This window comes from Cervus elaphus, chromosome 22, assembly GCF_910594005.1.
Source record: "Cervus elaphus chromosome 22, mCerEla1.1, whole genome shotgun sequence".
NCBI lineage: Eukaryota > Metazoa > Chordata > Mammalia > Artiodactyla > Cervidae > Cervus > Cervus elaphus.
Window position 1 is genome coordinate 23758139 of NC_057836.1, and position 12766 is coordinate 23770904.

A 12766-nucleotide genomic window follows, 5' to 3' on the forward strand; every position below is an offset into this window, starting at 1 on the left:
CATACATGTAATATCTACTTCTGTCATATTTGTAACATCATATCTGTAAGGACAAACTATTAATAACTAATCCTTGATGGTGAGCACACTGCAATTTGTTGTAAAATTCTTTGGGTTTACTAGTTTTTAACTTTTTTCAATAAAATCAAGAGTATTTATTAAAAAACAGAAATAAACCAAGGGACGACCCCTCTTCACATGCCTACAGACTCAGGTACCTCATTCCCTGTTCCTTCTCCGTACAGCATCATCCCGAAGGTAAGGAGCCAGTCCTCTTTCACATCTAAGCTTGTCTCGTCTTTCCCAGTGATCAGGGGTGTAGCCATCGGAGACATCTGCGTTCAACTCCAAACTGAACCTCTTAGTTTCAGCCTGACCTGAGACAGCTTACACCTACAAGCCTATTCTCTTATAGCATAAAACACAAGCAATTTTCAAAAGCTGCCTAGTAGGGTTTGTTGCCTTGAGGATTAAAAAAGGTTGAACACACGAAACTCTTAAGAGGAAGACCAGGCATGTGGGAAGTGATCAAGAAGGAAGGGAGCTGTTCTGTATTTCTTAAAACAAGAACATCGCACGGCGAGCTCTGATGCTGGGTCGCCCCCACTGTCACTGGCCCTCCCAGGGGCCAGCCTTCAACCTCAGACACCGCGAACTGCTCCTCCCGGTATGTGAACCTCCGACCCAGTCTTGGAAGCTCCCCTCCGACCTCCACCATCGGTGCACCCTCTGCCACACGCTCACCTGTTCAGCATATTGGACTGGTAGATCCTCTTCTCGTGGGTGTTGTAGCAGCTGCTCTTGGGCTCGGGGATGAAGCTGTGCTCGGAGAGCATGTCGGAGGCCGCGGTGGTGATGATGGCGATCCCGTCCCTCACTCTGGCAGGGAGGCCGTAGTCCCACTCGTCATAGGACACAGAGACCAGGCCGGTGGGGAACTCCGAGGGCACTGTGTCCGTGTCCCCCGCCACCAGACTAGGCACAATCCATGTGTAGCCGTAGCCGGTCAGCCCTACTGAGTTAGCCACTTCGAAGATGTAGGTGGCCTCTTCCTTAGTACAGTAAAGAAGAATAATGGGGCTCTGAAGTTTCTTGAGCTGGTTCTGGATCTTAGAATCCCCATCGTCCAAGGACATGTCCAGCAGAAGGACCTCCTCCAGCTCCCAGCCCACAAAGCTGTTCTCGATGGTGCTGCGAATCTTGTTGACAAAGTCCTGGTAGCCGGGGAAGTAGGTGGTGACGATAGAAAAGATGTACCAGTCATACTCCTCCATGATGTTGAGCATCACGGAAGCCTGCTGTTCAATCGATGGGCCGAACTGGAAGAACATGGAGGATTCATCCTAGAGTGGGAAACATCAAGAAAGAGAAAGAGACAAAGTCAAAACAAAGATGGTGAGGGAGAGTCTGAACTAGCTGGACACAGAGATTTGCTTGTGTCAATTACTCTTTCCACGTTAATGCCTTTAAAGAGGGATATGTTTGAACTGCAAACATCTGTAACACTCTCCTTAAAACCTTCCCCTGGAGAAAACCAACCTGGGTCTATGCTCTCTTTGTCCGAAGTCCTCGAGGCTACTGCAGAGCCCCAGGCAGTCTCCTAGAATCAAATATGTTAGTATTTCTAGAGCAAAATGTAGGAAGAGTCACAAAAAGGATACAGACTAAATGGTCTCATGTCAGTTGAGGTCAGGTTTTGCTGTCAAATGAGTCATATAAACACAAACTTGCTCTTTCCAATTTTTGAGACTTTTGGATTCATTCACTGTGGGTATGTTTCATTCAATCCGGGGAATAATCCAAAATGCCCTCAATCTGCCCTTAAATCTACCTCAAGTAGGGAAGGGGCAGGTGAGCGGTCCAGCAGGTGAGTGGCACTCAGGTATGGCGAGCCGGGAAGTGCACTGTAGCACAAGATTTGATCAGTGCATTGTCTATAAAGACACAACCGTTAAATGAATAGCACATGGAGTTTTCTCTCTGTCTTCTACTCTGGTAATGAGGCATATAGGTTAGAAGGAGGCACAGACAGTCTATGTAAGCTACAAGTTACAATGACTTGTCTGCAAGGTCATCTGTGATTAAGCCTGTATTCAAGAAGAGCATATACAAAATAGCTCTTTCTCTCACCTCTATAATGCCAGGGGTCTCCGTCTGACCTGTGTATTACACACAACCTCTGTCAATTCTAAGCATCTTATCTTATGTTGTCTCACACTTTGTGAGGGAGAAGCCCTTTTACATTTCTCCCATTTGAAGCTGTATTCCACCTGCCATTTGGACATGTCAGGCCCTGTGTTTTATCTCCATCTTACAGCTAGAAGAATCTGAAACCACAAAATGAAGACCCTCTCAGCCTCATCCTTCCGTTTCAGTCTATTTTCTCCTGAGTTCCTCCTGGGTAATGGCGTCTCTTTTCTTGGTCAACGGCCCCTGTCTCCTATCTGATGCTTTATCTCCATTTTATAACTATCCAAGCTAACAAAAGTGTGTCTTTAATTCAAAGGGGGCAGTGCTTTTTTACCCCCGAAACCAGAGCTTTGAAGCATGGTTACAAGAGATCAGGCTTTTAAACAAAATGATGCAGTGATTTGTTAGTTCAGAAACACATTGTTGTACAGCTGAGAAATTGCTGAGTATTTTTTGGGCACTCGCTATTGAAAAAAAAAAAAAATGCAAGCTGGGAGATATCCAGCTGGTATCCAAAGACCCTGATTCGGCAGCGAGAGCTGCCAGCCCAAGTCTCTGCCAGGGCTGTGTGTGCTTCACGTGCCTTGAACTCTTCACATTTTCTCACAAGTGATCCAAATGACACAGGAGCTGCTCAGGCATCTGGAGTTAATTCCTTCTGCTAAAGGTAAAATGGTGCTTATAACAGCTCCCTCTCCTGGCTTAAACATACAGTCCAAAAGGAGCCTCTTAAGACCATGGAACTCAGGGATACAGAGAAGATGGGGCACCAAGAATGCATGGGGAGGGAATGGAAATTATTTCAGAATAAAAGAAAGCCCAGGGCCAGATGGCTTCACAGGTGAATTCTACCAAAAGTTAAGAGAAAAGCTAACACCTATCCTGCTCAAACTCTTCCAGAAAATTTCAGAGAAAGGAAAACTCTCAAACTCATTCTACAAGGCCATCATCACCCTGATACCAAAAACAAACAAAGATGCCACACACATACAAAAAAATCACAGGCCAATCTCACCAATAAACATAGATGCAAACATCTTCAACAAAATTCTAGCAAACAGAATCCAACAACACATTAAAAAGATCATACATCATCATCAAGTGGGCTTTATCCCAGGGATGCAAGGATTCTTTGATATATGCAAATCAATTAATGTGATACACAAAATTAACAAATTGAAAGATAAAAACCACATGATTATCTCAATAGATACAGAGAAAACTTTGGACAAAAATAAACACCCATTTATGATTAAAAAAAAAAAAAAACTCTCCAGAAAGTAGGCATTGAAGGAATCTACCTCAACATAATAAAGGCCATACATGGCAAACTCACGGCAAACATTATTCTCAGTGGGGAAAAACTAAAAGCATCTCCTCTAAGATCGGGAGCAAGACAAGGGTGCTCACTCTCATCTATGTTATTCAACCTAGTTTTGGCAGTCCTTGCCACAGCAGTAAGAGAAGAAAAAGAAATAAAAAGAATCCAGATTGGAAAAGAAAAAGTAAAACTCTCACTGTTTGCAGATGACTGACACTACATATAGAAAACCCTAAAAATGCCACCAGAAAATTACTGGAGCAAAGGGTAGAATGGTGCTTATAATGGCTCCCTCCCCTGGCTTAAACATACAGTCAAAGAGGAGCCTCTAAGGACTATAGCAAAGTTGCAAGATATAAAATTAATACTCAGAAATCCCTTGCATTCCTACACAGAACAGTAGTAGTGATTTTTTTTTTTTTTTAATTTGGCCAGCTCCTGCTCCTGGTCTTCTACTTCAATGCCAAGTATGGACTGCTCTTCAGGTGATACTGACCTTGTTCTTGGGTTACAATATAGAGTGGGAATCCAAGACAGCAAAGCTTAATTATGACAAGACTTGTCAGGGGCCCACAGAGAACCATAGTAACAGGAAAGGAAGGCCCGTGACAGAACAACTTACCCAGAATGGTTGTGATCACTTTAAAGTGACAGCCATTTGTTTTCCTTGTTACTTTCAGCTAAACTGGGGAGTTTGGGGGATTCTCAAATGAGATGCATTATCACTTGAGTTTCCACTAGCCCAGTGGACATGACAAACGGACAGATGCATCCAAATATCCCTTAAAATGCACAGGCTTAGGAAGAGATGGGTAAAACTACTACCCATTCTATGACAAATGAACATATCTTATCACAAGGAGGTTCTTGAACACCCACAAAGCTCCAGCCACAGTGAAGTCACAGCTGATTCCAAAACACAGTTAGAGATAGCCTTGAAAGAAAACCCATGGGCATCCATAGCAAATGAGCCCATGCTAATGAGACTGAATTTAAAAGAAAGCCAATCTACTGTATACCAACCTGACCCTCTCCTTTTTAGTCTTCTCTTAAAACTCCCTCACAAAAATAAATGAGCTCTTAAAGAAACTGCCAGCTATTATGTGAAGAAAGCCAATAAACAGTGAAAGTAAAAAAAAAAAGGAAAAATTAATATGGTTTCAAGCTACCTCCACCACATCCTCATCTTGCCTACTAATTCTATCATCTTCCATGATCATCCTTTTCTGATTTTCTCCACTCCTGTCAATGCCCAGTTCAACCATCTTATCTTGCCAATCCTTCATTAAATAAGGAGGCCTTACAAGGCGATTTTATCTGGGGCACCAAGAGGAGGTTAATGAAACCAAATGGGAATCAAGAGACAAAGTTATAGCTTGGGCAAATGTTTCCTGGTATAATGACTGGTCCAGCATTATTAATTTAGTTGACACATCAATCTGGTACATAGCAGTCGGGAACGGAACAGCTCTTTTTCAACAAAGCTTTGGGCTAACTATAAGTTGTAAGCAGTGACAGCCTTTGCAAATTATGGTCACAGCCACAAATCAAAGAGCAATCTTCATGTGTGCATGCAGTGGAAAGGACTGTGGCCATGCATCCATCTTGGCAGGCTCCCAGCATGCATTGTGATCACTGCAAGAAGTAGCATCTTCTAGGATGAAGGACAGGGATATAACTCAGTTCACTATGCTTCCCCACTAACATTTTTATCTCCTGGTGTCATTACAAAATGTTATGTGCATGAGTCCTTGGAGCAGTCTCCTCAGATTCTCAGTCAAATTTATATATGAATGTACTTCTTCAACTTGCCTCCAGAGCACCTTTAAAGCAGTCCAAATAAAGGGTTGCCATGACTGATAGGTGCAGTCAGCACAGGGAAGCTACGATGGGACATTAGAGCCTGTCAGTCTGGAACTGTTATGGTGAACCCCATCACGTTGGTGTTCATGGTGTTTATTAGCTAATAAGAAGAAACAAAAACAGGTACTGTTCTCATTCTATTAACTGTCTCAGAAAAATAGCTGCCTAGAAAATCAGCAGTACATGAGATTCTTCTTCTGCATCACTGAGATCCCTTACAGGTCCACTTCAGACATAAAGGATATACTAGCAATGGGGTTCAGCTCCCAGTTCACCTTGGGGGCTGCATCAGCTGAAGAGAACCCCCTCACCCAAAGTGGATAGAGTGCACGGCGTGACCGGCGGTCACGGAGTCTAAAGACCTGGTCCTCCTGCCTTAATTCTGGGCAACTCTGAAGGATGTGTCTGTCTTTAGAACTTCCCACAAGGTTCCATTAAAACTGCATCAAAGGACTTCCTTGGTGGTACAGTGGTTAAGAGCCTGCTTGCCAATGCAGGGGACACAGGGTCCATTCCTGGTCCTGGAAGATCCCACATGCTGCAGGGAAGCTAAGCCAGCGCACCACAATGGGTGAAGCCAGCGAGCCCGGGAGCCCATGCTCTGCCGCAAGAGAAGTCCCCGCAATAAGAAGCCTGCACACCGCAAGCAGAGCATAGACAGCCCTTGCTCGCAGTAACTAGAGAAAGCCTGGCACATCAACGAAGACCCAGCAAAGTCAAAACTAAAGAAAGAAAATCATGTCTCACACTGTATTTCTCCCTCTGTCTACTCCTACCCTTCCATTCAGGGTGTGTGGGACTGGACAGCATCCCCTCTTAAACCTCCTATGCACCAACTTCATCTCAGATCACCTTTCGGGGAACCCAACTGGAGACTTTATCCATTTCCCTTTTCCAATGTGGAAAAGAGACAACTTGAAAGTGAACATGGTATCTATTTTCAAATATAAAAATGACTTATATGGTAGAAAGATAAGTCTCTGCCCATTGGCTCCAGAGGAGAAAACTGGGACCCATGAGCAGAAATAGTAAAAGGCACCATTGGGCACAATGGAGAAAGTACATTTGCAACAATTATAGCTGTTTAAAATGAAATGGGCCTCGTAAGGTAAGGAGCTTGCTGTCGTTATGAACATTCAAAAAGGAGTTGGATTATTAACAGATAAAGGGATTCTCCCCAGCACTCCATGTGGAAAAAGTCATGCTCATCTCTCAGGCCTATTTCAAAAGTCAGCTTTTTTTTATGCATATTGTCTTTTCTGACTTTCCTAAGTCAGGTTAGTTCTCTTTTCTCTGTGCTTTAACAATATTTTATAAATGTCCCTATCACCATATATATTTATTTTAAAAATTTTAATGAAGTATAATTGATGTACAATATGATATAAATTATAGGTGTGCAATACAGTGACTAACAACTTTAAAAGTTATACTCTACCTATAGTTATTATAAAATACTGGCTATATTCCCCGTGTTGTACAATGTTTCCTGCTGGCTTATTTTATATCTCATAGTTTGTAGCTGTTACTCCCCTACCCCTATATTGCCCTTCCCTACTTCCCTCTCCCCAGTGGTAATCACTACTTTCTTCTCTGTATCTGTGAATCTGTTTCTTTTTTGTTGTTGTTATATTCACTAGCTTGCTGTATTTTTTTTTAGATTCCACATATAAGTCATATTATTCAATATTTATCTTTCTTTGTCTGACATCTCATTTAACATAATACTCTTCAAGTCCATTCCTGTTGCTGCAAATGGCAAATTTTATTCATTTTTATGGCTGAATAGTATTCCATTGTGTGTGTGTGTGTGTGTGTGTGTGTGTGTATACACACAGACTACATCTTATTTATCCATTCATCTGTTGATGGACACTTAGGTTGCTTCTATACCTTAGCAAGTGTAAATGAGGCCGCCATGAAAACTGGGATACATGTATCTTTTTAAATTAGTGTTTTGGGTTTTTTCAAATATATACCCAGGAGTAGAATTGCTGGGTCATATGGTAGTTCTTTGTGCCTTTTGATAATGTTCCTGGTGTTCTTGCAGCAAGCTTACTAGAGTGGTTTGTCATTTCCTCCTCCAGAGCTATGGTTTTTCCAGTGGTCATGTATGGATGTGAGAGCTGGACCATAAAGAAAGCTGAGCACTTGAAGAATTGATGCTTTTGAACTGTGGTGTTGGAGAAGACTCTTGAGAGTCCCTTGGACTGCAAGGAGATCAACCATTCCTAAAGGAAATCAACCCTGAATATTCATTGGAAGGACTGGTGCTGAAGCAGAAGCTCCAATACTTTCGTCCACCTGATGTGAAGAGCCGACTTACTGGAAAAGACCCTGATGCTGAGAAAGACTGAAGGAAAAAGGAGAAGAGGGTAGCAGAGGACAAGATGATTAGATAGCATCACCAAGTCAATGGACACCAGTCTGAGCAAACTCCAGGAGACAGTGAAGGACAGGGAAGCCTGGCATGTAGAAGTCCATAGAGTCACAGAGAGTCAGACATGGCTTAGGGATTGAAGAAGAAGAACAATAACAATAGTAGTTCTATTTTTATTTTTTTTAAGGAAACTCCATACTGTTTTTCATTGTGACTACATCGATTTACATTCCCCAACGGTGTTTGAGGATTCCCTTTTCTGATGGGAAGCATATAGGCATGCTTCATTCCATTTAAAAATGTGCATTTCTCAAGAGCAGGAATTGCACCTTATTCATCTCTGCATCTCCAGGTGGCATGTGAAAAAATTTAAATTTGTATTAATATTACAAAGGGCATTCCTTTGTTGGGTAGGAGATGAACTGAAATGACCTTGACGGTCTCAGCTGGTTCCAAATTTCTATGCTGATGGCACATGTCCACAGTTATGCCTGAATGGTGGTGCACTTTTACAAAAAGTGAGGTGGATCCACCTTGGAGCCAGCCCGAGAGGCAGGAAGTGTACCAGTCATTTCTTCATTCTTCTCTACAGCAAATTCCATGAAACATCATCTACACTTCTTCCAACTCCTCTTCTACCATTCTTTCTTGTACTAATTCAAATCAGACTTCCAACCCCACTCCTCCCCGCCAAAAGATCATCCTGTGAAAGGCAGTGGTGACATTTGAGTTGCCAACTCTAATGTCCAATGGTAGCCTTTGACTTGGGTCATCACAGGCTCCTAGATATGCTTTTGTTCCTTGGTTTCCAGGGCTTCATATTCACTTGACTTTCCTCCTAACTTACTGGTAGCTGTTCTTCTGTCTCCTTTGCTGGTTCCTCCTCTTTCTTCTGATCTTTTGAAGATGGAGTGCCCTAGAGTCAATCCTTGATCCTCATTTTCTTTCCCTTCTCAGAAATCTCACTCAGTTTCCTGATTTAAATCCCATTTCAATGCCGATTGCTCTCACACTTCTTTCTCCAAAACTTCAAACTGACACATCAAACTGCCTATTCTACATACCCGTTTGGATATCTCTGAACCATCTCCAACATTTCCAAAATGGAAATGTTTCCCATTTCACTTCAAGGCAATTCTCTCCTCCCACTGCCAACTCCTCTCTTTCTTTGGACTTCTATGTCCAATCATTCAGGACACCTTGACTGCCTTACCTTCAAAAGGCTGTCCATACAGAGCCTTTTACCACCCATGTTGTTTAAGCCACTCTCATCCTTCACCTGTCATTGAAAGGCCTGCTAACTGGCCTCCTTGCCTCTGGCCCAGTCTCATGTACAACAAAGAAGCAAGATGATCTTTTGAAAACTTAAATCATAAGATGTTATCTTCTATCCCAAACCCTCAATGACTTCCCAACTCACTAAAAGGAAAGAACTGACACCCGTGATTGGAACCCCACTGGCCCTCAGATCCTGCCTTCTCCAACTCTACCTCTCACTTTCCTCCAAGCATACTGATTGCTCTTAAATATACTAATTCCCACCCCAGACCTTTATTCAAGCTATAGCCTCTGCCTGAAACAGTTCCTCCAGCTTCCCAGGTACCCACAGGGCTAACACACACACCCGGTACAAGTCTTTACTAAAACCTCACCTTCTCAACAAAGCTCAATCCTGAGCCTGCAATATGATAAAACAGTCAGCCTCTCTCCCATCAAAGGCAGGCCTGAGCCCTCTTATCCTGCCAACATATGAAACCTACTTTTAATTATGAATCCACTTTTGATTTTTGCCACAGCATTCATTTATCACCATCAAACAGATAACACGATGTATTTATTATGAATGTATGCCTCTTCCCAAATAGAATGTAAACACCATGAAGGCCAGGATCAATTTATTTGTTTATTGCTGCAACTCAGCACCTAGAATGGGCCCTGGTCCAAAGTGGACTCTCAGGAAATAGCTGTTGAATTTTTAAAAAAATAGTAATTTGCCATTGTTTGTGTTTGTATGTATTCATATTTTTCTGGGTCCATTTATCCTTTGATGGGCACTTATGTTGTTTTCATATCTTGGCTATTGTAAATGATACGGTAATGAACATGGGGGTGTGGGGTTCAAGAATCTTTTCTAGTCAGTGTGTTCACTTTCTTCAGATAAACACCCAGAAGTAGAACTGCTGGATCATATGATAGATCTGTGTTCAATTTTTTGAGGAACTGCCATACTGTTCTCCACACTGGCTGCATCAGTTTACATTCCCACCAATAGTACCCAAAGGCTCCCTTTTCTGCACATTCTCACCAACGCTTGTCATTTCTTGTCTTTTTAATAATAGCCATTCTAATAGGTATGGGCTCCTACCTTACTATAATTTTGGTTTGCATCTCCCTGAAGATTTGTGATGCTGAACATCTTTTCATGTGCCTGTCAGCCATCTGCATGTCTTCAGGAAAAACATCTATCCAAGTCCTCTGCCCATTTTTTAATCATAATTGTTTGCCTTTCTGCTATTGAGCTTTATGAGTTCTTTATGTATTTTATATATTAAAACCTTATCAGATATATGATTTACAAATATTTCTCCCATTCAGTAGGTTGCCTTTTCATTTTGTTCATGGTTTCCTTTGCTGTGCAGAAGCTTTTGAGTTTGATGTAGTACCACTTGTTTATTTTTGCCTCTGTATTACTCAGCCATAAAAAAGAATGGAATCTTGCCATTTGTGACAACATGGTTGAACCTTGAGGGCATTATGCTAAGTGAAATAAATCAGGCAGAGAAAGACAAATACCATATGATTTCACTTATATGTGGATTCTTTAAAAAAAAAAAGCAAACAAATCAAATGAAAACAAACAAACCAAAAAAAAAAAAAAGCTAAGCTCATAGATACAGAGAACAGACTGGTGGTTGCCAGAGGCAACGGATGGGGAGTAGGTGAAACGGGTGAAGGAAGTCAATGGTTCAAACTTCCAGTTATAAAATAAATACGTCATTGGGATGTAATGTACCACATGATGACTATAGTTAAAAATACTGTACTACATATTTGAAAACTGCTAAGACAGTAAACCTTAAAAGTTCTCATGACAAGGAAAATAACTCTTGTAACATGTTCGGTGATGAATGGTAACAAGAATTGCTGTGATCATTTCACAGTGTTTACAAATATGGAATCATTATACTGCATGCTCAAAATATATTACGTATCAATTACACCTCAATTACAAAAGTGGCAATTGATGTTGCATCCAGATAATTGTCATGCATGCATGCTAAGTCACTTCAGTCAAGTCCGACTCTTTGCGACCCCATGGACTGTAGCCCTCCTCTGTTCATGGGATTTCCTAGGCAAGAATACTGGAGTGGGCTGTCATGCCCTCCTCCAGGATATCTTCCCAGCCCAGAGATCAAACCCACCTTTCTTATGTCTCCTGTATTAGCAGGCAGGTTCTTTAACCACTAGTACCACCTGGGAAGCCATAGATAATTTTCAAATCTAGTTTATTTTTATTGTCTATTGAACTGATAACATTTTCCAGCATTTTATTTATTTTTTAATTGAAGGATAATTGCTTTATAGAATTTTGCTGGTTTCTGCCAAACATCAACATGAATCAGCCATAGGTATACATATGTCCCCCGAAGTACCTCAGACTACACAAATCTTAGCAATGTATCACATCCTAGGGATTACAAGCCTGCTAGGACATTAAAGCAATTTCAGATTAAATAAATCTGACCTTTCTCCTCCTTCTGTTTTCCTTCTAAATTCAGTTCTTAAGAAGGATCTGTGTTTGAAAAAAGGCTAGAACCTCTAGGCTTTTGCTGAAAATCTCCACTACCCATCAGATTTAGAAGGCAAGTGTAGAAATGACAGGCTGAGAGGTCAGGTTCCTCCAAGCTGGGTTAGTCCTGGGTATTTCCTCTCTACTTCTTCCACACCGAGCACAAAGTAGAAGCAGAATATGGGGACAAAAATCTCTCCTCTCCCAACACAAGGGGAGGCTTTTCTCTACTCCCCCAACTCCAAGAGATCCCCTTTTTGGTGACTATAAACTCTGATACCAACCATCATTTTTTTTTCAGGTGACTAAGGCTGGTGAAGCTATTTAGAGTGGGTTTGGTTAGTGTCAATTTTGTGAGCCCTGCAAGAAAGAAAAAAAACACCCGATGTTCTTGCCATTAATCAGAAATATCATGAGTGAAACACACAAAGGAAGCTCACTGGTGGAGAAGCATGATCTTTCCTGCCAGTTAAATGCCAGATTCATTCTCAGTAAACCCTTGCACACAAAGAGAACGCTCTGGGTTTTCAAAAGCCCATGAACAGACATTCAAGCAGATTGAGCTAGTCTAACAGCCATTCTGGATAGCTAAACAACTCCCCCAGAAGCCGGCATTCTTTTTCTTATTTGTTCTTTCAGAAGATAATTTTGCTTTCTCCTTGAATTGTGTCCTAGTTTCCTCCCTGAATCTCCCTCTTGGATGTGCTTCAATCGCTGAATTTAAGCCACAGCTGAGAAACAAACTAAAAGTATTCACTTTGAGAATGTCTACAAGGTCCTTCTTATTCTAGGTCTCAGGGACAATTTTTTAGCAAGAAGAAAGCTTACCAGCAACAGACAGGGCAATAAGAGGAGAAGAATAAAAAGGCCAATTCCCTCTCACTAATATACTCGAGTGAATTAAAGAATTAAGTCAGGAAGCAAAAGGCCTAGAGAATGCCAAGAGGACTTTCAGAATGTGCTTGGGCTTTGCTGTAAGGTATCAGGACACCAAAATCCTAACAAGGCTACTGCATTTCATCTTAAATTAAAATTCTTCACTATGGCCAGTGTCTTCTGCACATCAAAACAAGTCTCTGATGAACTGACTTGTATTTTTATTAAGAGGTCCTTTTCTATAAAAGAACAAGCTGACATATTCAACAATCACCAGATTCTGTGACTGAATAAACATACTTTTAAATAAATGCAAATGAACAAAGCAGGGGAATAGGAAAAGTTT

General features: G+C 41.5%; 1 protein-coding gene across 1 annotated transcript in view; it reads right to left on the bottom strand.

The window, feature by feature from the left end:
- Window positions 1-12766, bottom strand: part of GRIN2B (glutamate ionotropic receptor NMDA type subunit 2B) — a 480842-nt gene that overhangs the window by 216733 nt on the left and 251343 nt on the right. Inside the window, 1 exon segment of the mRNA XM_043882346.1 lies at window positions 745-1343. Within this exon segment, the coding sequence (XP_043738281.1) occupies window positions 745-1343 (599 nt within the window).